A 27,108-nucleotide genomic window follows, 5' to 3' on the forward strand; every position below is an offset into this window, starting at 1 on the left:
TGGGTTGACAGCTGTGAGACTCATCAGCACGGCATAGTCACCAAAGGTCACTGCTGCAAAGTCTGTCTCTGGGAACCATAAACAGTATTATGGACTTCCCACCTCCACACGATGGGGCCCATTCATCATCTTTGGCTAATGGCAAAAATTGTCACCTCCGAAACGCAAGCTTGGCTACGTACGGTGTGAAAGAAGTCCAATAATAAATTTTGATAGAGGGGAGGGGGGAGGTTGTCGGGGGTGGGGGGAGAAAGGGGGAGGAGGGAAAGGAGGGAGGGGGGAGAAAGGGGGAGGGTAGAAAGGGGAGAAGAAGGGGGGGGGGGAAGAAGGGTGGGGGAGAAAAGGGGGAGGGGTGGGGGAGTAAGGGGGAGGGGTGGGGAGAAAGGGGGGAGCGGTGGGGAGAAAGGACGGAGGAGTGGGAGGGAAAGGGGGGAGGGGTGGGAGGGAAAGGGGGGAGGGGTGGGAGAGAAAGGGGGAGGGGTGGGGAGAAAGGGGGAGGGAGAAAGGGGGAGGGGTGGGGAGAAAGGGAAGGGGTGGGGGAGAAAGGACGGAGGAGTGGGGGAAAGGGGGAGGGGTAGGGAGAAAGGCGGAGGGGGGTGGGAGAAAGGGGGAGGGGGTGGGAGAAAGGGGGAGGGGGGGTGTGGGAGAAAGGGGAGGGGCGAAAGGGGGGAGGGGTGGAGGAGAAAGGGGGAGGAGTGGAGGAGAAAGGGGGAGGAGTGGAGGAGAAAGGGGGAGGAGTGGAGGAGAAAGGGGGAGGAGTGGAGGAGAGAGGGAGGAGGGGTGGGGTCGGAAGTCTCGCGAGAATTCGGGCCGCAAACGGGACGATGAGAACCCGTTTTTTTATGTTGCGCGCGCATGTCACCCGCTTCCCGCCAAAATACGAGCGCGAGGCCCCGGCGCCATCATCACCCGGCAGGCGAGTGTCGTCTCTCCTTCACCCTCTCTCCTCACTTCAGCAATCTCCTGTCTGCCCCCCTCTCTCTATCTCTCTGTGTCGTCTCTGCTGTGAAAGGCGTCAAGCGCGAGGCGAGCGCTGCTCCTCAAAAGTGCCGCGCCCCGCCAAGTCCCAGCCGCCTTCACTCTCACGACCGCAACCGCGATGCGGGAGACGACGGGGGCCGCCGCGGGGCCCCTGCGCTCGGTCGTGAAGGAGAACGACGGTGAGACGCGAGACACGGGTACCTCACCCCCCCCCCAAACCACCACTCATTATCTTCCTACCGTACCCCCCACCGCCCTTTCCATGTTAGCGCGACCCCCACCCCGTGGAAAGTGCACCTAGCCTGGCACAGGCGCCCGTGGTGAAGTCACCGCCATTTAGAGGTGATTGGCATCTCTTGTTGCCCAACATCCCGTGTGCCACTCCACTCTCTTTTGTCCTTCAATGCACCAACCTTAACGCTAAACACCAACGCGAATGTTAACCGGATGAGCGTCGCGTCGCGCGCGGCCGTGCCGGGTCTGTTAGTTGTTAATTGTTGCGTGTAGTGCGGTAATAAAGGCGCCTTACACTGCGGGGGATGTTAACGATCGAAGTGTAATCGCGTGAGGGAGCTAGCGACGTAGTAAGTTGTTTGTGGGGGTAGTTGTAGAGGCCGGGGAAGAGCGGCGAGCTCGTCCGATGGCGCGGTTCTTTAATCGGGTGCGGAACGAGGCGAGGGACGCATACAAACAAACAAAACCCACACACATTGTGCACTCGACTCTCCAGATTTAACACGGCAATTATTAACACTTTGAATACGCGAGACGTAATTACGATGGGTAAAGGTGTGTTGTATCTACGCCGACGTTTTGCAAAAGCTGCCGGTAATAGATGGCCCCGAGCACGTAACACTGGGGGCTGACGACGATCGCCACGGTGTCCAAACTTAGCCGTAAACTAACGCGGAACATTAAACACTTAACCACTACAATCCCGTCACTAGTTCTAGTATGAACAATTAATCAATAAATCACGAGCTAACACTAACCCTGACATTAGGACTTACGCTTTACGTAAGCCCGAACGCCAAACGGCGTAACGCTAACCTTGTCATTAACACTAACCATAACCATTCACACTTATATAAAATGCTAATTCTCAACAAGTAACCATAACTCTTACATAAACCCGTAGACTAATAACTTACAATAGGCCTAAATATAATCCGAACGGTTAACTGGAATACGAAATGTTAACACGAATTCGTGGGAATACTAGCGCCAACATCCTAACTTATAACTAACTATTACTATCCCTAACACTGAACAACAGTGTCTTCATACTACCCCGTAAGGCTAACGCTTTACACTCGTCATAACATCAACATCAGCGCCGAGACAAACACCCGCAAGCTTTTAACACAAACCTTAACCGCAAAGCCTTTTTTTATTTACACTAACTATAGCCTAACATTAATGTGAATACGCTTAAACTCATTCCTAACCATTACAAAGGATGTTTATTTCCCTAATTGCCTTGATCAGGGGGCCATTATCGCCGATCAATGAGCGGCCTGTCACTGTCAACCAGGGCTGCTGTCAACTCTGGTTCGGGTTTCTATGGCTTAGGCCCTTTCGGGTTATCCTATCACTGGACCCAACTTTCTTCGTGTACAGAATATAAAAAAAGATTTGGGTTATCCACGTGGATTGGATTAATCGTGCTTGCATGAAAATGAATATGAAATCGGGCATTCGATGCTCGTGTGCCTCTTACTCCTAAGTGATCGATTACAAAACTATTAAAATATACGACACGTTTCGTCTTAGCCCCCTTTCCACGCAGGTAAACAATACATTATTTTTTAACGATGTTATTTACAATTGTTTTGCGCTAATGTGTTTTGTTGCATCTGGGCCATCCCTCCCCGTCGTGGTGGATAATCGCGAGTTGACCACCGTGTAATGTAGCAGCAAAATGGTTTGGGCTGTTACAAAAAAAAGTAAGATAAAAAAACCACAATTACAACATTACGAAAATGTTTACATTTTATCCAGGATAGAATACTAATGAAATCTATATTAAAGAATACGTCGGGTTGCATTGAGTGCCGTGTTTCATGGAGAAAGGCTCTTTCTCCTTTGACTTTGTTAGTGAGGCCCAGCTGGCTATGATGGCGACATCTACAACATGGCCGATTTGCCATTGAGCCCCAGAAAAAAAACAACCTCTAGGCAGTTCTCCCAGCCTTTTCTGTCTTGTTTAGGTTGACGCTAAAGCTGAGAATGAGAGATTATTTGAGGGGTTTTAGCCTTGAACAGTAAACCGCCATATTCGAAGCGCTTTCAAATTCGCCTCGGCATATTTGGTCTGCTCCGGATGCTTTACATTTTGAATTAATTTAATACGGACATGATCTTTTAATTTTCCGTTTAATAGATTTAATCACCTGTTTTATATCCAAAGCAATGACATCTATCGAGTAGCGAGTCAAGGCTTCTACAACTCGAGCAGTGAAGCCATGTAAGCGTTAAGATAATCCATGCAACTATCTCGCTGCATAACTGTTGTGCAGTGGAGCTATTGCAGTGTGTTGCTTTGTGTGTTAAGTGGAGTCAATCGGTGTCACGTTGTAACCGATGCGTCTTGAGTTGCTGTGAGCTGTGTTGCAAAATGGCTGCAACAGTGAATTGCTGCACATTTCTTCAATCCATTGAATGTGTGCGAGAATGCGTGATTGTTAACATTTTATATCTGGGTGTTTCTGTCTTCGGTTTGACCGTCAGGTCTTTTTCCTCGTGTTTTCTTTGCAGATGCCAGTGAAACAAAAGAACCGGGTGCTAAGAAACTTGTGCAAGGTGACACCCCCCCCCACCTCTTAAACACCAGTCACGTTACATGCCTTTTTTAAAAGAATAACGAGTGCGTTCTCGAATGAACTTTTCAAATTCACTGTTCCTTCACTGTAACCGATGCGTCTACTTTTAACCGATGCTACTTTTTTTAACCGATGCTACTTTTATGTGGATGGAGCGGTGGTGCAGTTGAACACTGTCACGAGTTTTTTCCCCGGAAACGGTCAAAATGAGTAGTGATTATGATATGACGTGGGGAGGTCATTTTCCTGCAGAGGATTAACAAAGGATTGTAATTTAATAACGTACGAGGGAGTGGGTGGCCAGCAGCACGCCCGGCCGCCTTTGTCTCCCCAGTGGCGATGTTGACACCACAGCAGTTACTCGTTTGAGGCTGAGTCGACCTAGGGGAGGCCCAGGACCAGTTAAAATAATCGTCACCGGTGGTGGCCGTGAGCGGGAATCGAATTCGGGTCGCCGAGTTCGTAGCGCAGCGCGCTAACTGCTACACTACAATGCGTTACCCTTCCACATGCCAGGGTCACGTGACAGATTTGACATCACAGCTCAATTGCCGTGCAAAAAAGATATGCATTTTTGAGCTCCTCCCCCCCCCCCAAAACAAAAGTGTATTTTTATGTTTGCATGGTGTACAGTCTGGAAAGTACCCACATGGCAAATTTCCAGTTTGTTGCATGTCAGGAAGTACGCCAAACATTTTGAACAGACACACATTCACAACTTTGCCTTTTATATATATGGAGATGTATGCATATGCATTGGCTGTCATCTTTGTATAAAATTAAGAACTGCTTAGCATAGTATATCTTTCAATCAACTCCAGGTCCTCTGCCACTGTACAGTTGTGATGGTGTCAACTTTAAAATGGATTCTTGCTTCAAATATAAAGGCTCGAAGACTCCTGATAATTAACATTCTGTGGCAAATGGCCATATATAATCCTCATTCGCATTCAAAGAGGTTGAGCATTGTTCTCTGGAACACAAAGTAACAAATTAGTTGTAATGCTTTGAAAGTATATTCACTTTTGAGTACTTGTGGAAGGGAAAGATGGTGAATAGTTTGATAATGACAGCTACAAGCTGGCTGGCATTTTAGTAGGCTGGAGTCCAAAAGTTAAAAAAATTTGGTTGGTTTCTGAAAATGCATGCCAACCATTTAGTCAACTGCATATGACCAAATCATCCTGAATCTCATGTCTTCGACTATACGCAGAATTGAGCCTACATATTATTGGGTAGGCGACCGCCATCCATAAAACAGATGTTAGAGGCTTCTGCGTGACTAGTGTGGACAGCGGAAGGCAGTACTCTGCTTATATGCTATTACGTAGATCTATGCTATTTGCCAACCCGCACTGGCAAGTGTAGTGAAGCGCGGTGAGAACTCCTGTGATCCTCATGGTGTGGGGAGAACCTCAATCAGCAGTGGGGTGACACATTGGATGGACGTACATATTACAGTTTACTAGCTGGGTGGTGATATATATATACGTATATAACAATCAAGAGTTTGTTCAGTCCATCCCTCTGGGGTTGGTAAAATGGATGCCATTTGACGTGAATCTGCAGTGATGTACCTATGGAAACACTGCTCCTCATCTTAGGGATGCGCAGTTTTCACCACTCAGGAGTTAGCTCTCGCAAATACTATTTGCGTAGTAAGATACATTTACTTTGTTATACATTATCAACATCTCTGTTTAACTGGTGTTATGTAATAAATAATGAGATTTGTTTATTTTGGGAAGTGTTCGAGTTGTTACCGACACCAACCCGCACTGAACCACCATAGTAAAATATGGTCAAATAACTACCACTGTTCACATGGCGTAGGGGAAGCCGTTGTCCAGCAATGAGTTGACAGAATTGCGGTAAATATTATTATTTCTAATGAAATTGTTTTTTGGCTTATTTTTTCCAGCACGGCTGCCTTTTAAACGCCTGGACCCCCTCTCAAGGCAAAATGGCCCTGGTACCCCAAATGCAAAGCGTGCCAAGCTTTCTCCATCAAATCTGTCCAAGGAAGCACTGCCCAAAGCCAAGCTGGTGAGCCTTTACGAGGGGGACAATGCAGTGAGCTCCAGTTCAGAGCATGTCAATCACAAGGACAGCGCACGGTGTGACAGGACAGGTGGCAATCTGCCATTGCTACGGGGTCCCCTGGACAAGCTCATCACCTCAGCCCAGGAGAGACATATCTCCACAACAAACGTCATTGACTTGACCGAGGAGTCGAATGATGGGCTTCGAGAACAGGCGGCTGCTGCAGTGGCAGCATCTAACGCTGTGGACCAAGACAAAGGTTGCGGTGTTATAAAACCTGAAGCGCTAATAATATCAAACGCAGAGATCACATCTGAGCCTAAAATGGAATCATCTACCTCAATGGATTTGAAACCGGAAGTGACTGTTGTAGATGTAAATCCCATGCCCTTAGATGATTCTGCACTGAGTACAAAGTCCAACTCATCTGAAGTGAAGCCAGAGATTGAAGGCCATGAGCAGAACTGTACAGTGGCAGAGGACCTGGACATAAGTTCCGAGCCCATGGATGTCGCTGAAAATAATTCTGAGAATGCACAAGACTCGAAGACACTTGAATCGTCTAAAATATCTGATGCCAGTAAGTGTGTGGAGATATGCACCACAATAAAAGAAGACAAAGAACATGAAGAAGAAACTTCAAAAGGTGAAGATGAGGACACATCTCAGGAAGAAGCTGAGGAGCCACAGAGTGAGAATGTCACTCAGCCAGAGTCCCTGGAGCTTGTAAAGCCATCGGAGTGTGTCGCTACTCCACAGCGGAAAAGGCCGCTGTCCCCGGCTACCTCCAGGAACGACTGTCCTGACACTCCAGTATCGGGATTCAGCACCACCTTAAGCAGTTTGGACATCTCCACCAACCTCTCCTCTGAGGAGAGTTTCTCTCGGGACAACAGCCCCGCTGCTTGTAACAGCCTGCTGAGTGCAACATCAAGCTCACTGGTGAGGCTGGTAGTGACTTCCATTTCATTGTGTGACCAGAGGGATGCGAAATCAACTTTAAAGCGTTAATAACAATTGTGTCAATTGTTCTTACAATTTTTTGTTCTTACAATTTACGCAGCTTTTGGAAATGCAATTACATGTCAAAGTGTTTCTTGCTGTAAATGAGTTATGTCTGCCAGTTGTTATTGACTGAAACCATGTATGCAAGATTAGCCAATATTCCTGGAAAATTTCAGTACCAGTAAAGAATTTGTCGCGTGAGAGTGATCATTCCCCTCTTATTTGTGAACTGTTTGTGTTCTAAATTGAATTGCAACCCTTGCACTTATTGTTGTGCTCGGTGCTTGTGCCCGATGGTGGAATGTGGCATTAAGTTTATTTAATTGTCTTGCTTTTTGATCAGATGTAAACAGTCAGTAGCCACAGTAAGTATTTCTGCATGAACAATGAAAAGTAATGCTATCACCTTATAAAGTACTGTGTTTGTCTTATGTTATAAAAAATAAGTTGTTTGAAATGTCTAGTTATTCTGCTGTGTAATTGATGTATTTTCATATAATAGGAATTTAAAATGAAGCATCAAGTTAAACAATTTTAGCAATGCAAACATTGCCTCGGTTAATAACATTAAATGTTCCTCATAATGTGTAAAATTATTGCCTTGCTCTTGCTATATAATATTTAAGCAGGATTTATGATTATTTCATGCATCCCTTTTTTTCCAGAAACTTGGGAGTGTCAAGAAGAGACCAGGTGTCCGTAAACAGAAAATGGTAAGAAGCTGCTTAAAACCAGACTAATTATCCCCCTGAGGTAATATCTTTAAGCACAATGTCGGGTCTCATTAATTAGTTAATTAATACACGTGTGTTGCTTCGTGAGATGTTGCCTTTTGTGATCATTTAGTAATCCCTTTACTAAATGCATTGAACTTACCACAGACTACACGTAATAAATCCTAATTTTTTTTTAGACGGTTGGGTGGCTCAGGGCCTCCACGATTATGTTATGACACAGCTGGAACCAGTAAGGTCCTGGGCTGAATCTGAGCAAACACTCCAGGTTAAAACATGTGATCACTTGTACATGGTCTTAATTGGCCTTCAAGAACGCAGCATAGCATCATATAAAGGTTTTTTTCTGAATTTAGTTTCAACTTTTAAATATATCATCGCACCTTGCATAGCATGAAATATCACCATGCATTGTTTGAGATGTGTATGCAAGTATTTATTCAAGTAGTTTCTGTGTTATCAATTTCCAAGGACATTTAATTCAGACTATGATCTGCTGGCTTCGAGAATTTTGTAAAAAAAAAAATCCTTTGTTTTGTGGGACTACTGATATATTTTGATTAGTGATACAAATTACAAATAATGATAATATCAGTGTGGATCCGAATTCGGAGGGCTGAGCTGACCTGCTCCTACTGGACATCTGTGAAAAAGAGCTTCATTGGTCATCAGCTTCCTCCTGGATGCAGAAATAAAGAAAAATTATGAGCGAAAAGGTGACTTTGAATCAAGGCCTTGGATTTAAAACTGGATTTTTAAGTAGCAAAATGGTCTCAGCCCTGTGACCAATGACTGGAAAATCATCACGTAAAATTTTGGCATTTTCTTTTTTTGGCTCTGAAAATAAAAGCAAATGTACTTTCTCACAATGATTTGTGTTATTAGCGAGTAAGGAGCAATAAATAAGCAAACGTGTCATTCATGAAATGCTGTTCATGAAATAAGGTAATTACAATATATTAAGTATTTTAAAAGATTTACAATTACTAAGGAATCCATTTTAACTGTTGAATTCATGTAGATTAAAAAGCTTTAAATTCAAATTCCAGCATATTTTATTGAGCTGTGTACATACTGTTGCCCAATGTTTCCCATATTATGAATAATGCGGAGGCATCTTGGCAAAGTAAAGGGCTTTGTTATTTTAAAAATGTATCCTGAATATGCGAGGTGGCCTTCGAGGTCAGAGCGTTGGGCTGGCACTGATAATATATTTGTTTTTAAATCCGGGCAGTCGCCAGTGATTCAACCGCACTCTCATTTGCAGTGAGTTAATGATCTCAGTCCTGTCCTTAATGACTTAACAAAAAAAACCTCCTTAACATAAATATTTTGTTCTGCACTAAATCTGGCAGAATTTTAGCTCCGGGATTTAAAAACGAGCAGGTTGACTGTCGTGCAATGAAGATTGCTGCACCCTACTGTGTGGCCACTGGAAGGGCTCTCCGATTTGAGCTCTTTGATATCCACTTCCTTGGACTGTTATCTGACGATTGTAATTTTAGGCAGAGCTGGAGCAGAAACAACGACATCGGCAGGAAGAGAAGGTGGAGAAGGAGCGGCAGCGCGAGGAGGCTCGCCTGGCACGAGAGGAGTCTCGCCGCAAGATCAAGGAGGAACGCGAGCAGAAGGAGCAGGAGAAAGCAGAGAAATCTAAGCTCAAGGAGGAAAAGAAGCGTGAAAAGCAGGAGGCCATAGAGTGAGTAAAGAAACTGCCGTGGTGCTGTATTTCCATGATCTCTGGGAAGGTTGTTGTTGGTTTTGTTCTCGGTTTTGTTCTCAAGCCAGACTCGCTGGCTCGGAATGCGTCCCCCCATGGTAGCTTAATTGGCAGACCTAATACCAAGTTGGTTGAGAAAGCAGCCTTAGGAGTTTACTTTTATAAGGGATCTGCACCTTTTACCGGGGACAGCCTCAAAACCCATTGTGACGACTATGGGGTCAGCATGGAACTAAACATTTGTGGAAAATTACAAGATTAAAAGATTTTAGTTTGATGTTGGAGTGGATTTGCAGCGCGCTGCTATGAACCCGGTGACATGAGTTTGATGCTCAGCTTCACTTAACATCAGTAGTGAGTGATATCGAAACCAGTTCTGGGTCACCCCTTCACCACCACATTGGGCAGCATTGTGAAGCATCAAACAACTCCCATGATTGGAATGGTGTGGGGATGCCTTCAGCCCACTGTGTATTGACAGGGCTGTACATTACATATTTTTATCTAATCCAAGCCGACCGTAAACACTGTTTAGAACAAACCTTTAATGATTGCCATCCGACCTTCCACCCTGGTCACTGAGTGTTGGTTGGTAAAGCCTGAATCCATTTGGTATTGTTAGGTGACTGGTTGCTTCATGCAGTTAGTGTTATACCTGATTTTTGTGAACCAACCCTCACAACAGAGGTGGTTGCTCAATGTCTATGTTGAAACACTGTGCCAGGACTGCTGAGATCCTAGGTTATAACTGTGTCAACAACTGATTAAATCGGGGTTTTCAAGTGTATCAACTTTATAGTCTAACATAGTTTAAGCTCTCGTCCATGGCTGCCAGTATTTCCTGCACTGGCAGCTTGGCATTTTAATGATTCACCTCTACTATAATTATGTTCAATAATTGTCGCTCATTAAATTTTGTTAGAGGAGACTATCCATGGCTAGCTGCTCGTCTGTAAAAGGAGTGTATAATGTAAATATAAGGTAAAATACGATTACATATTCGACTATTGGCATGAGACAAGCCTGTTGGTTATCTTTTAATGTACACTAGTAAGTTGTCAAACTCTAGTAAGCTATACATCATTTTGAATGATCAGGCTGGGGTGCAAAACATTTGCTTTGTATCAATCAAATAAACCTAATTTAATTGAGTGAATCTTCATGCATTTTTTGCTTGGGGAATTGTACAGATGGATCACTTGTGCTGTTGTACATTTGCTCTGTAAATGCTTTAAATATAACAAAAACTGATGTTACGTACATTAAAAGCCACATGCCATCATACAATAGACCCACTCTGGTTCTTCTATGTAAATTTATTTTATCCATGTGACAATAACACCACATGCACAAAATACAAAGTCATGTTACAATGTAAGAGTTATCAACCTCGATCCATTAATTGAGAGACGGTTACTTTACTTTTTCGCCAAGATCAGTGCTACAACGTGCATATGTTGTGCTTTTGTTTCAAATGTGTATCGTTTTCTTGGGTGTCCAGGTTAAAGCAGGAAGAAAAACGCAAGAAAGAGGAGGAGAAGAGTAAAATGGAAGAAGAAAAGGTATTTCATACAATAGCTGAAGTTATGGATGTGTTTTTAAATTGATGCTTGTTGAGTGTTTTACTGTTGGGTTGCAACTGGCTTCACATTAACTGTCAATTCATTTGTTGCAGCGTATGAAGAAAGAAAAATCCAAAGAAGCTTTTGCCAGTTTTTTCACCAAGGGTAAAACTCCTCAGGCCCCCAAGGTTAGTTATTAAAATCATTCAAAAGTTGAGCTGCCAATTGCAGAGGGCTTGCAGTGATTTTCAGCTCTTGTATGTCTTGTTTCAATTGTGATAATAGGAATTTTGAGTCGGGGAACAAATCTAAATATGAGATTCTGTCGACCATTTCCAAAAGCAAGTGGATTTGGGCAGGATAATGCCAGGAGGACTGATGGTGTGGTGGGGATAAGCTTTCCGACAATACGATCGGTTCAGCTAATGATGTGCAAGGGTAAGATGGATTGTGGAATTCTAGGGACAGTGAGGCATGGTCACAGACCTTCATCCAGCAGTGGATAAACAATGTCAAAAGGATTCGTAATAAAAAAAACACATTTCCTCTCTAGACGCTTACGGGGACCTGCGGACCATTTGCGCCATTTGAAATAAAGAACAACATGCGAGTGGCTCCTGTGCGGCGTGTGGAGGTGCTTATTAGCGCTGTCGATGAGGCTATCGAGAGCCAGGCGGCCCAGAACCTGTACCTACACGAGCTGAAGCGGCGCAAGCCAAAGACGAGCAAAAAAACATATCCGTACGCCAACTCCATCTGCACAGCTCAACTGGAGAGGCAAGTCATTGCACGTTTGTCACATTGTTACTCCTTGCAAATGCACTTTAAGTCGGGTCCACAACTGACCGATCAGTTGTGCGGACAAATCGGTCTCGAAATTTCCCACTGCTTGGTCGCTCGGAGATATCAAAATATTTATCTACACCGGAGGAATCCGATGAGCTATAAAGCTTTTTTTCACAGATTTCTAGAAGGGGCAGTTACGACAACAAACAATAAAAAAAAACACGATAGGAGTGCAAAGTATAGGAAAGGTAAACGCATCACTGAAAATGTATACAAATAACACTAAGCAATTTTTTTACTTACCATATATGATGAGATTGGGGACATTTTGGGTGATGTGGACATATCCCCCTTTACAGGTATTGCATAACAAATAGAGATGGGACATTGCATTGATTTTTCGATTAATATCGGGTTCCCTGTTTTTTCAAATAGCCGTTGTGAAGTTCCACTTCTGCTGGCTCAGAGCCACTGACGGAGATGAGTGTCTGCAATGCTTGTTTGAGCAGGGAGACATTTTGACACTGAATAATGAATATGCAATCATCAACGTTCCTCAAAGGGATGCTGTGGCTCTTAGCCTCATTTAATCGTACATCGTTGGCCTTTTAAATGTGTAACATTTTAAACCAATTTGGAAATGTCAATGGCTGCCTGAATTAATATACAGTACCCCGAGCTTTGCTATACATGTAGAATAAAAAAAAAATCACTTGTGTACAAGGTTGATCCATAATCATTGCATATAGCATTATTGTTTCAAATATGTTAGAATGTAAGAAAGATATTGTGTATTCTTAGCTCTTTCGGTAAAGTCACGTTGAAGGAAAACAATAATTTTTTTATATTTTATTGTTTCCCTTCAACGTGACTTTACCGAAAGAGCTGAGAATATGAATTACTGCAGTCACGAAAGCTTTAAATCAAAATTTAAAGATATTGTGGTTATACAAAAATACAAATGTTCGGGAATACATTTTCGCTTTAGCCTTGAGACCTTGTATGAAAACTAGATTAATGCATTCCATCTTCTATGGCATTGGTTCACATGGGTTTGTATTCTAATTTTCTGAACTGTAACTGTCCAAATGGAGTTCTTTATGTGCATGTACATGACGGTGTTGTGCTGAAGGTAAGGGTGTGGGAAGATGTTTCTATAATTTTTTCGTACGGCAGATGTTCAAGAGCCAAATGCCAATATTGAGGTTTTTAGGATATCATTGATGCACTTTTGTTTTTATATGAACTGTTTATACTGTATATGCATTTGCAGGCAAATACATAAGGCTTAAAGGTAATTGGTATTATGATTTTTTACATTTCCATATACGCGCAAAGTCTAGTTTACTCCAAAGCTCAAGACTGATGGTGTATGCCTGCATCAAGGGTTGGTGGGTCACGCATGTTAATTTCATTGTTTTCATTTTGCTCCGTCAAAGACAACCTATGGAATTTAAGTCAAGACTTTTTATATAGATTTAATAATTGTAAATTAGTATAGTTCACTCATTAAATGTTGGTGCAAGGGTTTTATACTTCCTCCCCTAATACCAGCAGTTCAGCTAATCGGTGAACTTAGTAAATATTTTTTATGTCCACCATAACTAATTCCTACTTTATATTCTTGGTTCTTTCGGTAAAGTCACGTTGAAGGGAAGCAATAAAATAATAAAATATATATAAAACAATAAAATGCTCACGAAGTTTCGACTGCAACACAAGCAGTCATCATCAGGTTTGAAAACCAACCTACTTTGTTTCTCAGTGCACTGCTGTGTCTATACATTGCAAAATTTGCTTTGTCTTATTCATACTTGTTAATGTAGCCTCGTCGCAGTCATGCTTTTGTGTTTGTCATTGTCTTGCTGTATTATTTTATTTCCACTCAGTAGTCGTTGGTCAATATAAAATACGTTGACACACTTGTCACTAACCTTGCCTACCAAACTAACACTGGTCGCACATTACATCTTGTTCATGAGACTGAACTTAATGGACTGCGAGGTGGTCCTAAGGTGGCGACACGTTGGTTTTTGACCTGTGCATATGGAATTTTGAGTCGGTTCTGCGTATGCTCGGTTTTTTTTATGAGGCTACTCTGATTTCTTCCCATATATAGCTTTTATGCTTCAACATTTCTGTATTTTTTTGACTTATGGCTTCTTCACCCACAGCAGTGAACTAGAGGTCATTGAGAAGGTGACGGCAAACAGAGTCTCCGTGGAGGAGCGGAAGAGGTTTGGCCGCATGAAGCTACTGCAGTTTAATGAGAACAATCGGCCTGCTTACTGGGGCACCTGGAGCAAGTGCAGCAAGCACATCAACCCACGCAACCCCCTCGCCAAGGACAAAGTATTGAGACCCCAGTCAATGCACATTTCAATCTTAATTTCCACATTGCCTTCTCTGTTGAGCTTTATACCATTTGCAGTCACATTGTTTGTATTATGACCTACTAACCAGGGTATTCAATTCCATGGTAAGATAATGGCAGCGTATGATCTGATAAATGCACATTTTAACGTGAATGTAACATCACTTTTGATGTTAAATCACTCAAAAGTGTAGAATGCCTAGTCTGCCTTAATGGCTTTCTTGAAGGCATGTCAGCTGATGTATTGAGCGGAAATTTTCAGTAATTTTAAATAATTCTTGTTTCCCTTGGTAAAAAGTGCTTTCTTGAATGTCATGGCAAAAAGTTTAAGTTTATTTTTGTATTTTGTTCCTGTCACATTGCATAGTTTTTTTTAGGTAATGTGTAGTCATTATTTTTTGCTTAAGAATTTGTTCTAGATGCAGCAGACCTTCAGAGAAAAAAAAAAAACCCTTTTAATTACAGTGTTGCTTATTTTCATATCTCGGGTTTACACTCATGTCGGTCCGTCAGTCACGGCAAGTCTCCCCGGCGTGGGCATCTAGTTTTATATGTATTTGTCTCCTTGCCTGTGTAAAGAGCAGCAAGGTGTGTGACAGCTCCAGGTTAGTGTTGTCTGGCTCCTGTCAGACAGCCGAGCGCTTCGTGTGGTCGTATGCGACTGACAGGAGTTGCTGGACTACGAGGTGGACAGTGATGACGAGTGGGAGGAAGAGGAGCCTGGGGAGTCCATTTCGCACAGTGAAGGGGTGAGTGGAACAGAATAATAATGCACGTTCATTTATTATAACCCTCTGAATGTTCAACACGGGCATTTATCACCAGCGTATAAACTAACCAGAAGCCTAATGTAAACTTTTGAAAGCGACTAAAATGTTTAAATCACCTTCTCTAGAAATCGTCCATTAATTTGACATGGATATTCACTGAGCTTGTCGCAGTGATGCTGTTTCCTGATCAATATTTAGCGTGCAATACTGCAGTAATCATCAAGGTCAGGGTCTCACTGCTGAATCAAGCATTGGGCAGGTAATGTTAATTTACATAGTTAATGTCTCGTTACAGTTTTTCAAGTGCAATAATAAAAATGTGAACTTTGTTTTTACTTGAAATGGTGCTCAAGTAGGTTAGGTCTCATGTGACCCATGGTAAAGGCATGTGTAATTAATGCCATGAGGGTCCCGCCGCCAAAATGATACCACATTTCGCAGATTTCTCGGGTATGTTATCTGTCGGTGCTGAACTTAGATCTGTTGAACTTCTATAGCTTCGTCCGTATGTATCTCTTGTTTCAATCAGGAGCAAGACGACGAGGAGGATGATGATGATGACGATGACGACGGGTTCTTCGTCCCTCACGGTCACCTTTCTGATGGAGAGGGCGTCTCCGATGGGGAGGTGTGTGTGTGACCATGGATTCACATGTTTGGTTTACGTGGTGTTTTTAGACTGAACCAGAGGTCATTACTTTTTTATATAAAATGTAATGTGTTGCAAAGTATCAGTAGTGATTGGCATATTTTAATGAAATAACTTCCATTATGAAGTCATGAAAGTATGAAAACCGATGCTATACATGCTTTTGGGCGCTATGGAAGCAGAAAATGCCATCCTTGAACTTGCTTAGCCGATTTTCCTTCGGGGTGTTACAGCCTGCTACCAAAAATAAGATTTTTACAACTCTGAGGTTGGCATTTTCTGTTTCTGTCGGACCCAGAAGCGTGCGTTATCATTAAATAAAATTTAGTAAATGTAATTTATAAATTTTCCACGCACGTTTTGTGTTTTATAAATGATTAATAACAGAGACCAGTGGAGGAGGGTAGCAGCTAGAGATATAAAGATTGACAACAGTATTGCCTTGCACCTATAAACAAAAAAGACGAAGGTTATCAACATTTTTATGGAAAAGCCAAAACATCACCTTGACAAATTGCTCTTGTTGGAGATGGAAGCCTCACCACTGTTTCCAAGAATCGGATGAAAATAATGTTTACCGGCTCTCGAATTGGACCCTCAGTGTGGTTGATAGGGTAGAGGCGGTAGACCGCAATTTGGTCAATGAGTGCTGCAAGAGCTGTACGCACACGTGTTAATTTTATTAACGAATTTCGTGTAAAACTTTGTCGTCAAAGTGTTAAAAAGACCAAAGCTTGACTGTCTGTGGTGAGACAATTATCTTGTGAGTTAATATGCAGACAAAGATAATTGAGTAACATTTAAAAGATTAGGGCACCAAGGAAGACCAAATATGTGTTTGTCTATATATGTATATATTTGAAAATATTTTGTGGTGAGTTCCCCAATTAGATCACTTGAAAATCTTGGCTAGGTGGGGAAATTGTACCACTCACACCAACAGATAATAATTAGAATTGCACTAAATGTGTATTTCAGTTCACTAGATTAAGAGAATGACAAAATGAAATTCACCGACCAAGACTTGACTAAAATTCCACAGGCTGTCATTGACTAGATGAGGACAACACCAAAACATTAAGATCTAAAATAACAAATTCACACACCCCAGTTGTCTCGTCACTGTGCCTCTGTAACGCCCTGTCCGAGAGGAGACACATTTACAAAGTGGTGAGACGTTTACAGAGCAGTGTCCTCCCCCCCCCCCGCCATGTGTAGGGCAAGCTAAGCGCCGAGACAAAAAAGCTGCGCGAGCGTCTCAAGGCGAAGGAGTGGGACGACCTGACGCGGACGCATCGCTGCCAGCGTCTGGAGCCTGTGGTGATTGGCTGCGTGTGGGAGGGTGAAGGCGCGGACAGCGCAGCCCTGCAAAAGCTGCTGCCCTACAAGGGCCAGCGCTTCAATCTCGGAGCCGAGGAGGAGGAGGAGAAGGAGAATGCCCAGGAGACCAAGCAGCTCCGGGACATCCAGAGTGAGGAGCTTGTGCTTTCGGCAACTTGTCATGAACCGAAGAATCCATTAAAAGAGCTCTCAAAGTGGTGCAACGTCCCATGTTCAAGAGTAGCTCGTGGGAATTTGATATCGGAGCTATCACTCGAGATCTCTTCAAGTGACCTCTTGCACACAGTAGGGGGCAGTTCTTTTCCGCTCACTCTGCCACTGAGAGTAATGGTTGTTTCATGACAGCGGGCGCTGCGGTTGTCTGATGTTAAATACCTCCCCCGGTATGCAGGAGTTCGTGGGTTCAATCCCGACTCGATGCCTGTACAGTGAGGGGAAAAAAGTATTTGATCCCCTGCTGATTTTGTGCGTTTGCCCACTGACAAAAGAAATGATCAGTCTATAATTTTAATGGTAGGTTTATTTGAACAGTGAGAGACAGAATGACAACATAAAAATCCAGAAAAACGCATGTAAAAAATGTTATAAATTAATTTGCATTTTAATGAGGGAAATAAGTATTTGACCCCTCTGGAAAACATGACTTAGTACTTGGTGGCAAAACTCTTGTTGGCAATCACAGAGGTCAGACGTTTCTTGTAGTTGGCCACCAGGTTTGCACACATCTCAGGATGGATTTTGTCCCACTCCTCTTTGCAGATCTTCTCCAAGTCATTAAGGTTTCGAGGCTGACGTTTGGCAACTCGAACCTTCAGCTCCCTCCACAGATTTTCTATGGGATTAAGGTCTGGAGACTGGCTAGGCCACTCCAGGACCTTAATGTGCTTCTTCTTGAGCCACTCCTTTGTTGCCTTGGCCGTGTGTTTTGGGTCATTGTCATGCTGGAATACCCATCCATGACCCATTTTCAATGCCCTGGCTGAGGGAAGGAGGTTCTCACCCAAGATTTGATGGTACAATGGCCCCGTCCATCGTCCCTTTGATGCGGTGAAGTTGTCCTGTCCCCTTAGCAGAAAAACACCCCCAAAGCATAATGTTTCCACCTCCATGTTTGACGGTGGTGATGGTGTTCTTGGGGTCATAGGCAGCATTCCTCCTCCTCCATACACGGCGAGTTGAGTTGATGCCAAAGAGCTCCATTTTGGTCTCATCTGACCACAGCGCTTTCACCCGGTTGTCCTCTGAATCATTCAGATGTTCATTGGCAAACTTCAGACGGGCATGTATATGTGCTTTGTTGAGCAGGGGGGGGACCTTGCGGGCGCTGCAGAATTTCAGTCCTTCACGGCGTAGTGTGTTACCAATTGTTTTCTTGGTGACTATGGTCCCAGCTGCCTTGAGATCATTGACAAGATCCTCCCGTGTAGTTCTGGGCTGCTCCTCACCGTTCTCATGATCATTGCAACTCCACGAGGTGAGATCTTGCATGGAGCCCCAGGTCGAGGGAGATTGACAGTTCTTTTGTGTTTCTTCCATTTGCGAATAATTGCACCAACTGTTGTCACCTTCTCACCAAGCTGCTTGGCAATGGTCTTGTAGCCCATTCCAGCCTTGTGTAGGTCTACAATCTTGTCGCTGACATCCTTGGAGAGCTCTTTGGTCTTGGCCATGGTGGAGAGTTTGGAATCTGATTGATTGATTGCTTCTGTGGACAGGTGTCTTTTATACAGGTAACAAGCTGAGATTAGGAGCACTCCCTTTAAGAGTGTGCTCCTAATCTCAGCGCGTTACCTGTATAAAAGACACCTGGGAGCCAGAAATCGTTCTGATTTGAGAGGGGGTCAAATACTTATTTCCCTCATTAAAATGCAAATCAATTTATAACATTTTTGACATGCGTTTTTCTGGATTTGTTGTTATTCTGTCTCTCACTGTTAAAATAAACCTACCATTAAAATGATAGACTGATAATTTATTTGTCAGTGGGCAAATGTACAAAATCAGCAGGGGGTCAAATACTTTTTTTCCTTACTGTATATTTAGAGTTTGCATGTTTTGCCTGTGGTCACGTGGATTTTTCTCCAGGTCCTCTCGTTTTCCCCTCACATTTAGAAACATGCATTTTGAGCTTGCCTGCTATAAATGTTTACATAAGCCACTTAATTGAGCTATTAATTGTGGCCAGGTTGCTTCTGAAAAAGATCTATATAGTTCCGTGAGCTTTAACTGGTAAAATACAAAGTTGGGTTGAGTGAAACCAATATTTTGTTTTATTCTCAGCTTGATTTAGGCAACGTAAAATAATCTAAGTGGTGCCAGCTCAGTGCTGTGACTCCCGGAGTAATACTTAATGGTGGGAGCAGATAACGTTGCCAGGTATAATGGTTGCACGCCTGTAATCCGATGACCTCCGCTCAATGGGATGTCGCTCCTATTTTCCTGCTGCCCCCGGCGTCTAAAATTCTCCCCATGATAGCACTCAAGTCCAAGGTTTTCCTTCATTTTATATTGTTCCTATGTCATCTCTTTGGGGTGTCTTAGATCATACCTCATAGCACTGTCCCATTTTTTCCTGTAGCTTCTTAATATATCACAGTCCCCTAGAAAAAAGTCAATCTCAAATACATTCAATCAGTACAGCCCCTTGAGTCATGATATGGCCTCAAAAGAATAACTTGTTTCTGTTCCTTGATGTTTTGTCTGTTGTGAATAATTCCATATGAAATGATTTGATGGAGTTTTTTCAATGAATGGTTATTTGGCTGAGACCATTATTTCACTTAATGGAAATGTAAAACATCATACAATCTATCATGCAATGCCTGATCCACAAATTCGAAGTAAATCTCACTGCGATATAGCTCTGATTATCACGGTTGGCTTTATATGGTGGGAAAAAAGTTCTGCATTCATACATAGTCTGCTGTTCCAGACACTGTTGTCTGGCTTGACCACCTGAATATGAAATTGTAGTTGTTGCTCTACATCTGCATCAGCCGTACGAAGAAGATTATTTCACGACTCTTGAGAATTAATTTGCTTGAATTTTAATAATTAATGTCAGTGCTGCGAGCTGTACTGAATTATCTCCTATCATTTTTTACAGAACGCTTATCACAAACGGTCATGTATCTTACGAGATCCAGCTTGACATGAAGCGTGTGCTGTGGATGTGTCCGGCTCCTCCCCTTCCCCGCCAACACCACCACCTCATGCCCCACTCCTACAGTCTTACGAGATCTCCTGCCCTTAGTGCATGGCAACATCAACTGCAGCAAATTCATGATCGACGAGTTCCAGGCGTGGTGGCTGCAACGGGAGGCGCAGGAAGAATCGCCGCCGAAGGAAACTCCACTGGATACGAAGAAACGGCACAGGAACAGGTGGGACACGGCGCTGCCCTCCAAGATGCGGTTGAAGCGTCTGATCAAGGAGAGTGCCGTGTACAGGAAGCGCAACGAACTGAAGCGCGTGTGCTGGTACGTGCACGCCGACGTGTTGCTCAAGTACGGCCTGCAAGATCTGCCCGTGCCGAGCCGCTGGAACTACGTGACTTCGCCGCCTGTGCGGGAGAGGGACGGCGAGGCGGGGTCCGCGGTGCCCACGCAAAGTTCGGGGACGTCCCCTGCTGCCGCCGCCGCACGGGAAGGAGGGAGGAAGATGGCCGCGTCCACCCCCGTCAACACTCGCAAGATCACGGCCTTCATACACAAGCAGGAGCCCGGAAAAGCGGTAGGGGCGCGTCCGCATTGTCAAAAACGATTTAATGCACCCAGCAGTCGGTGTTATGGTACTGCACATAATATAACGTGGTGCTGCTCACACGCGACTGCTACGGTCGCAGAAAATGATGTTTCCGCACACGTTTCTGTCAAACTGACAGCACGTGCTGCTTCCCGGTGCCATAGTTTACACTCGTGTCAAACGCAGCGTACGCTGCTGTTACACACAACGTGCTGTTGCCGCCACACAGCACTGCTGCTACTCCCATAGGATGTGCTACTGTCACTGTATGACTCGCATATAGAACATGCTACTGCCACTCACAAAAAGTACGATGCCACTTCCATGCAGATGGCAATATTATGTTAGGCAGTGGATAATTCCACATTTTTCAAGGTTGGGACCAATCTCTGACACCTGCTGATGTTTCAGGCCGGTGCTGATTTTATTTACCTGGGAAGGATAATGGGCTGAATTACCTCCTGACTGGAATTTGTACTTGAGACCTTGTAGTCGTGAGTCAAGCGCTCTACCAGCAATGCCATAAAGAGTTGGGCTATCCGATATTTAATAGATTACTTGATAAATCAGAAATAATATGCCACTGTACAAGAGGTTATGGACAGGACTTTGTGACATCATTGGCATCGTCAACATTCTCTCGCTGTGTGTGGCCTGTTAGGATTTTAATGCATTTTTGAGGCAGGTTATTTTTGAAACGGCCTGAGTAATCACCAATCGCAGAATGATGATGGTGGCTTAATAAATATCATCGACTAATTGTCCCAGTTCTCGTGCTCATCTGGTAAAATGGAAGAATGTGTTAGCTCGGACTTACAACGAAGCGGTTGGTAGAGTTGCATTATCCATAATGGTAGAGGTGCCATGCATTTTCATGTGGCATTTTCCTCTGGTGTGTGGAGCGATGTACACCGATTACAGTTTAATGTCGATTTAAGCGATGTTATTGGCTCATGTCAGGTGTGATGTCATGTCCATGCTACTTGTATAGGTGTCTGACGTAAAGCTGGATCAGGCGGACCCTGCCGGTGATGACTGCATGATTTTGGAGGAGCAGGAGGCCACCCTGCCTTGCAACGAAAGCACAGATGGTAACATTTTTTATTAAATTAACATTCCACTTCACATGGAGTCTTGTAGAAATATTACACCACCTCTCCTACCTGCTGTTCGGCATCTCACTCTTCACGAATGAATGTAACGATGCATCGATTCATATGTTTATCATGTGTCGAATTATGCATTTAAATACATTTTGATTTGTGTTTTTGGTTCACGTAAATCCTGCAAACCGCTGTGCTTCTACTAAACTACAACGCCATTAAAATAATGGATTTTCTAATCGTGGCTCCAAATTGTGTCGATTTGTCAAATTACAAGAGGGTGAATTGTTACATTCATAGTCTTCATCCCTCCACTACCCCTTCTGCACTCTCCATGTCACTAAATGTCGCATTATCTTGGACTCAAGAAGTCAAATTCAAGGTGGTCTGGTGGCTCAATCAGGTGGCTCGCTCATACAATGCCCATTGCAGAACAATGAACCGATACTGATAGTGCCTCCTGGTTAAAGCAATTCTCAAGTATAACTAGTTGGTCTTGGCTCATTTTCTAATGACTGTACAAAACGTTACGTTATTAATTCATGTAACCTTTTTGTATAACTAAGTTAAATGAAACGTACCCAATCTCATCAGATATCCAGAGCTAAGGGCTGTCCCTGGATAGTGCTTTGATGAGTAGCCACTGTATTAAGCAGACGTTACAGACTGCTGCCTGGCTGTATTGTTGGCAGCAGAGGGCAGTGCAGAATTATTGTACTTTGCTATGCTTCCACATCTGTTCCTTGTCTCCACCAGCCCGTGCTGACATGCTCGGTAAACTCCAATCTTGTCAAATAATACCTACGACCCATGGCACGGAGACCCTCAGACAGCAATGCATTTACACATTCTACCTTTAGACAGGTGGAGCGATGGCGCAGTGGTTAGTCCACTACTGCACGAACCTTGTTTTCAGGAGTTTGGTTCATGGCCCCTGCTAACATCAGTATCTGAACTGGTCTTTGGCCCCATACACTTTACCAGCCCATGCAGACCAGCGTGTTGAAGTATTGTCAAACACAAACCCCTCGTGACCAACATGGCATGGGGAGACTTTCGTTTAGGAATCGATTAACAAAGTGGTGTCAATATTTTTTGTTTGTAGGTATTTTTTCTGTATTTGAGGAATAACATTTTGCATGTGCCAACATACTTCACAGGGCATATCAGGAGCTCTGTTGGGTGAGGAAGGCCTGTTCCAGTGACTCCCCAACACTAGGACTTTCTGCTGATTGGCAGTTGTGATTAGGCAGTACAATTGGGATATAATTTGCAAAACAATAAGTATATTTACATGACTTCACCATCCTCAATATATTCTAAGTTAAAAGTGACTGTTTTAAGTGGTTGGATGCTCGTGTACAGCCCATTTGTAATCAACTGCTGGAGGCAGGCAAAGTCAAGCCATGTGGGTTGTTTGACTACACTGAACCACTCTTGTCACTGCAGGTTGAGGATACAGAGCATAGATGTTGGAGCATAGATGCACAGTACAATCATCAAATTTTCTGAACTGCGCCCTGCTGTCCACAATTAAGTACAGCCCTGCCACCTTATAACAATTTATTTGTGTACCGTGGTCAGCCATCCAATTACTATCCAGGCTCAACTCCGCTTTGCTTCTGAGATCTTACAAGATCAAGTGCATGGTATGTGAAGTGAAATGATGTGTAATTTGAGATCTCTGCTTGTTATTGTTTTTCAGTTGTACCTCAAGTTCCAGCTGAAAGCTTGCACTGAAAAGGGATAAGGAAGTAAAATGGATATCACCACGTTTTTAATGTTTCCTACTGTATATCCTGTATGTCTAGATCATTGTAAAAGCTTGAATCGGAGCACGTGCGTACAGCACAGCATTTTTCAGACTTGACTAAATGCTTATTTGTACCATTCATTCTGAAATGCAAAGAGGTCGTGAAGAGGAACAGATTTATGTAGTTTATTTGAAATTGTATTTCATTTCATGATAAATCTAATAAAAAGATTAATGTTCTGTACAAATCACATTGCTGTGACAGTGTAATATCAGAGCAGAAACTAAAGCTGCATAGTCATTGGACTTGGTGCCAAAATTATTGAGCAGCTGATGTACAGTTTCCATGTCTACCGAACGGTTTACTTGGCCCAGTGCTTATTTACAAATGGGTTCTGTAACCGTATCAGTTCCACAGATTGCTTGGAATTGGTGGTGGTGGGGAAATATTTGTCCAAATATATTAAGCATTATAAAAAGGTAACATTTTGTGGAAACTTATTTTTCATGGCACTGTTTTAATGTGGGTCAACACGAGATACCATCATTCCAATGTAATGCCTCTTACGTATTTGTACATGTTTGTGCCTGTGTGTTTATCGGAACCTATAAGTGACCTGTGATCCTGTTGTGGAAATGAAATGGTTCTGGCTGCAGATCTAAACTGGACGGAAGTGCCAATAAAACGGCAAAGCAGTAAAGGCGAGCGAGATACGTTCTGCTAAAATGGTTGAAGCCAAAATTCGGTAAAGGATCGGTTTCATTATACAGATATTTTTTTGGGTTAGCTAGCATAAATTACGCGTTCTAACCCAAAAAAACCTGTGTGGATAATATTGGTCGCGAAAGCCTGTGTTTCACCATAATACAGGTTTTTTTGGGTTGGATCGCATAAGTTACACGTAAATTACACGATCCAATCGAAAAAAAGTTTTTTATTGGGTCAGATGGCGTAAACTCTGCGATCTAACCCAAAACAAATCTGTATTATGGATGTTGGTCCTGAAAGCCTACATGTTAAACTGATGGGTTTCCCACTGACTTCCATGTTAAAAGCGGTGTTATATTTCAACCCCAAAATGTTCCACGCTTGAGCAACTTTATTGTGAGAAATGCAAATTCTAATTTTAAATAAAGTAAACCATGAAATGTAACACCACACATGAAGAACCAGTGCTTGCAGGTACATGTCCTCAGCATCTGCAATTAATTAGCATCGCCACCACCTCTCCCCCACCCAACCATTAAAAGTGCATAGCTCCAGTGGCTTTCTAATATCGAAAGGGAAGAGCGTTGCAGACAGCCACAGAAGCACATCTGAACGCGCGCGATGCAAACGACAAACTGCGGGCTGTGGTGCACCCCCTGCGGCCACGGAACACATTTGATCGATCAGTCTCCGCTTGTTACGCGAACAGTGGTCTTAATTTAAAATGTATTGTTATAGAGAATTCTCGTAGAAAACGCTCATTAAGCGAGACACACCTGTACTGGACTTTCGCTTTGCACTTCAGTTTGAGTCACATTTATTTCCCACAGTGATTTTTAAAATGGTGTTCTGGGAAGTGAAGGGCTGTGCTGGGATGCTACTATCAGGCTTAGCACTATATAGGTCTCTGAAATATGACGGGACCAATTGGAGAGCGTGGTTTGATTAGTGAAATTTTCCCCCGATACAGTAGATGGGAATTAATTTGTTCATGATTTTATGGTGCTATTGATGACCGTGAATAATGCAAGCTCATTCTCTGTTAATTTGGTTGCATGTGAAATATCAAACAAAATACTAACTGCACATCCGCCTGGTTTTAGGTGAGTAGAGCCTCAATATGTGCCTACTGATCAATACTTTCTCACGTGTACTTGTACTATATATATTTTTTGTCGACTGTTTTTAATACTTTCCAAATAATGTTGCTCTGTCTGTCCATCCTTAATGGGGAGGGGGGCATAACTCTTTTCAAGAAGATGCAATATGAACCAAAAAATGAGTGTCAACTTGTGTTATTAGGGACTTACCCAGGTGAAAACTGACATGGATCTAAGGGTTGCCCAAAACTTGGACAGACATTGGCTCTAAAAGGACATGCTACGGTGTCCTGTCTCCCTGCCTTGGGTATACCTTCCTGGGCAGAGCTACTATCAAACTCATTGTCTCATCACAGCCTCCAGACGTACTACGTGCCTGGCGTGAGCACAACTATCACTCAAAAGGACACGCATAGAGAATCCATGCATGTGCATATTATTTGTATTTCTGCCGTCTTTCTTGTACCATTTGTACTCTCCTGTATTTGTATTTTTGTTCACACGAGCATTATTTTCGTAGTGTTGTCCATATTGTTCTCTCCCTTGCCATTGTTGGCCTCCTTATTCTATGCCGGCTTGTGCATTTACATAAATTAACAAAAATGAGTTGTCCATAAATGAAATTTCAACTGTTGGTCATTGTTTTAATGCATGATTCGTACGGGTCAATCAAATTTCATCAATGTGTGGTTCTGGCCCTTTCAGAGACCTCACCCAGTACTTTTAGAGAGCCACGAGGAGGGAGCACCGGATGTTGAACCATTTTTTTCATGAAGTACGTCTCGTTTGAAGTGGCTGGGTTTCTTTGGGTACGAATGACATTGTAAAAGTATTGAGCCCACACTGCTGAGATAGTTTAGTTTTTGATTTATTTGGTATTTAAGTTGAGGGTAAAAACATTTTTTGTTGCCATGTGTTGAACATTTTGTGTAGGGCATACAAATGTGCCATCTTGTGTTGTCACCGATAAGATTCCAGATGGAGATATATTATTCATCTGAAATACGCTACAATTTGTATTGTGTCTACAACCGCATCAAGACACTGACAAACATTTTGAGGTTTAGAACAGTTGACCAATCTAATCAATTTTTCTTAAAAAGGATTGTCGTTTAATAGCTTGGGCGCTCAGGAATCAATGGGTTCTTGTCTAGAATCACTAAACCAGATCCTGAGCTCAGAATCATTTCTACTGGAGCAATCCGATGAACTATGAAGCTCTTTCACAGATATCCAGCATGAGCTACAACCATACCCCCCAACCAAGATGAAAACTGGATTTTAGTGTCAACCCAGTTGCCCATAATTCAATTAAAAAATACATTGTGATCGATTATATACTTCATTCTAACAAACCTGAAGAGTGCATTTGTATTTAGCTCCTATGCACAGCTGAGGTGTTTTCGATCGTGGCTGTGCAAGATACAGCCTTAAACGATGTTGGGCGAAAGCATACTTGATCCAGGGAGTTGTAAAACATTGAGCGGGTAGATGCTGTAACCAGAAAACTACATCGAGATACACATGTACAGTAAATTGTAAAAAAAATACAATAAAATGAACAGCGAGTCTGGTTCACATTTATTCAAGTGGCTTTCTGCTGCAGGATGGTGTGTGTTAGCTGCAGTTGTTCCTCCATCTTCTCCAACACGAGTTGTAGCAATCTGTCTGCAAATGGACCCTGAAAGCAATATCAAATTAACGGCAGTTAGCCTTGTAAAATGAGAAGGGATTTCTACAGTAACCAAGCCCTCTGGCAGGGTGGGTTTGAATTTTGAGAATTGTATCATGAGAATCCCGACTTGCAGAAGAACAAGTGAATGTTAACCATGAGCATCAGTTTACCATATTCTCCAGATAAGACACCACAACCTGGTCATTTAGGAACAAAAACGCTGTAAAATAAAACATT

The 27,108-nt window shown here is 43.0% G+C and overlaps 2 protein-coding genes across 7 annotated transcripts in view; one reads left to right on the forward strand and one right to left on the reverse strand.

The window, feature by feature from the left end:
• Positions 1-803: 803 nt before the first annotated feature.
• Positions 804-26,785, forward strand: CHAF1A (chromatin assembly factor 1 subunit A). 4 transcript variants are annotated; one of them, XM_032968977.2, is made up of 15 exons: positions 804-1,160; positions 3,712-3,783; positions 5,725-6,788; positions 7,517-7,564; positions 9,091-9,284; positions 10,807-10,867; positions 10,981-11,055; positions 11,421-11,644; positions 13,831-14,005; positions 14,696-14,776; positions 15,327-15,425; positions 16,665-16,917; positions 20,017-20,519; positions 21,523-21,622; positions 23,340-26,785. In XM_032968977.2, exons 1-15 carry the CDS (start codon positions 1,100-1,102, stop codon positions 23,372-23,374), a joined length of 3,045 nt encoding a protein of 1,014 aa, XP_032824868.2. In that variant the 5' UTR covers positions 804-1,099; the 3' UTR covers positions 23,375-26,785. The 4 variants fall into 4 exon arrangements, with proteins under 4 accessions (XP_032824868.2, XP_032824869.2, XP_032824867.2 ...); XM_032968978.2 differs by having other exon boundaries at positions 805-1,178; positions 3,739-3,783; positions 13,828-14,005; XM_032968976.2 differs by having other exon boundaries at positions 805-1,160; positions 13,828-14,005.
• The window catches only part of CNTLN (centlein), a 32,722-nt gene continuing 31,662 nt past the window's right edge, over positions 26,049-27,108 (reverse strand). For all 3 annotated transcript variants that reach the window (XM_076073051.1, XM_032968975.2, XM_032968973.2), the window contains exon 26: positions 26,049-26,877. In XM_076073051.1, coding sequence (XP_075929166.1) covers positions 26,782-26,877 — 96 coding nt within the window. In that variant the 3' untranslated portion in view covers positions 26,049-26,781. The remainder of the gene's footprint in view (positions 26,878-27,108) is intronic.

The sequence above is a fragment of the Petromyzon marinus genome, chromosome 40 (genome assembly GCF_048934315.1).
Source record: "Petromyzon marinus isolate PM22_M1 ecotype Great Lakes invasive population chromosome 40, UKy_Petmar_22M1.pri1.0, whole genome shotgun sequence".
NCBI lineage: Eukaryota > Metazoa > Chordata > Hyperoartia > Petromyzontiformes > Petromyzontidae > Petromyzon > Petromyzon marinus.

What these genes read in the sequence shown, in the direction of transcription:
- CHAF1A (XM_032968976.2), top strand. Translation starts at nt 1,100, where the DNA reads ATGCGGGAGACGACGGGGGCCGCCGCGGGGCCCCTGCGCTCGGTCGTG. An exon ending in AGCAGGAGCCCGGAAAAGCG is followed by an intron (nt 20,520 to 21,522) that starts GTAGGGGCGCGT and finishes CTACTTGTATAG; the next exon opens with GTGTCTGACGTAAAGCTGGA. An exon ending in TTGCAACGAAAGCACAGATG is followed by an intron (nt 21,623 to 23,339) that starts GTAACATTTTTT and finishes ATTGTTTTTCAG; the next exon opens with TTGTACCTCAAGTTCCAGCT.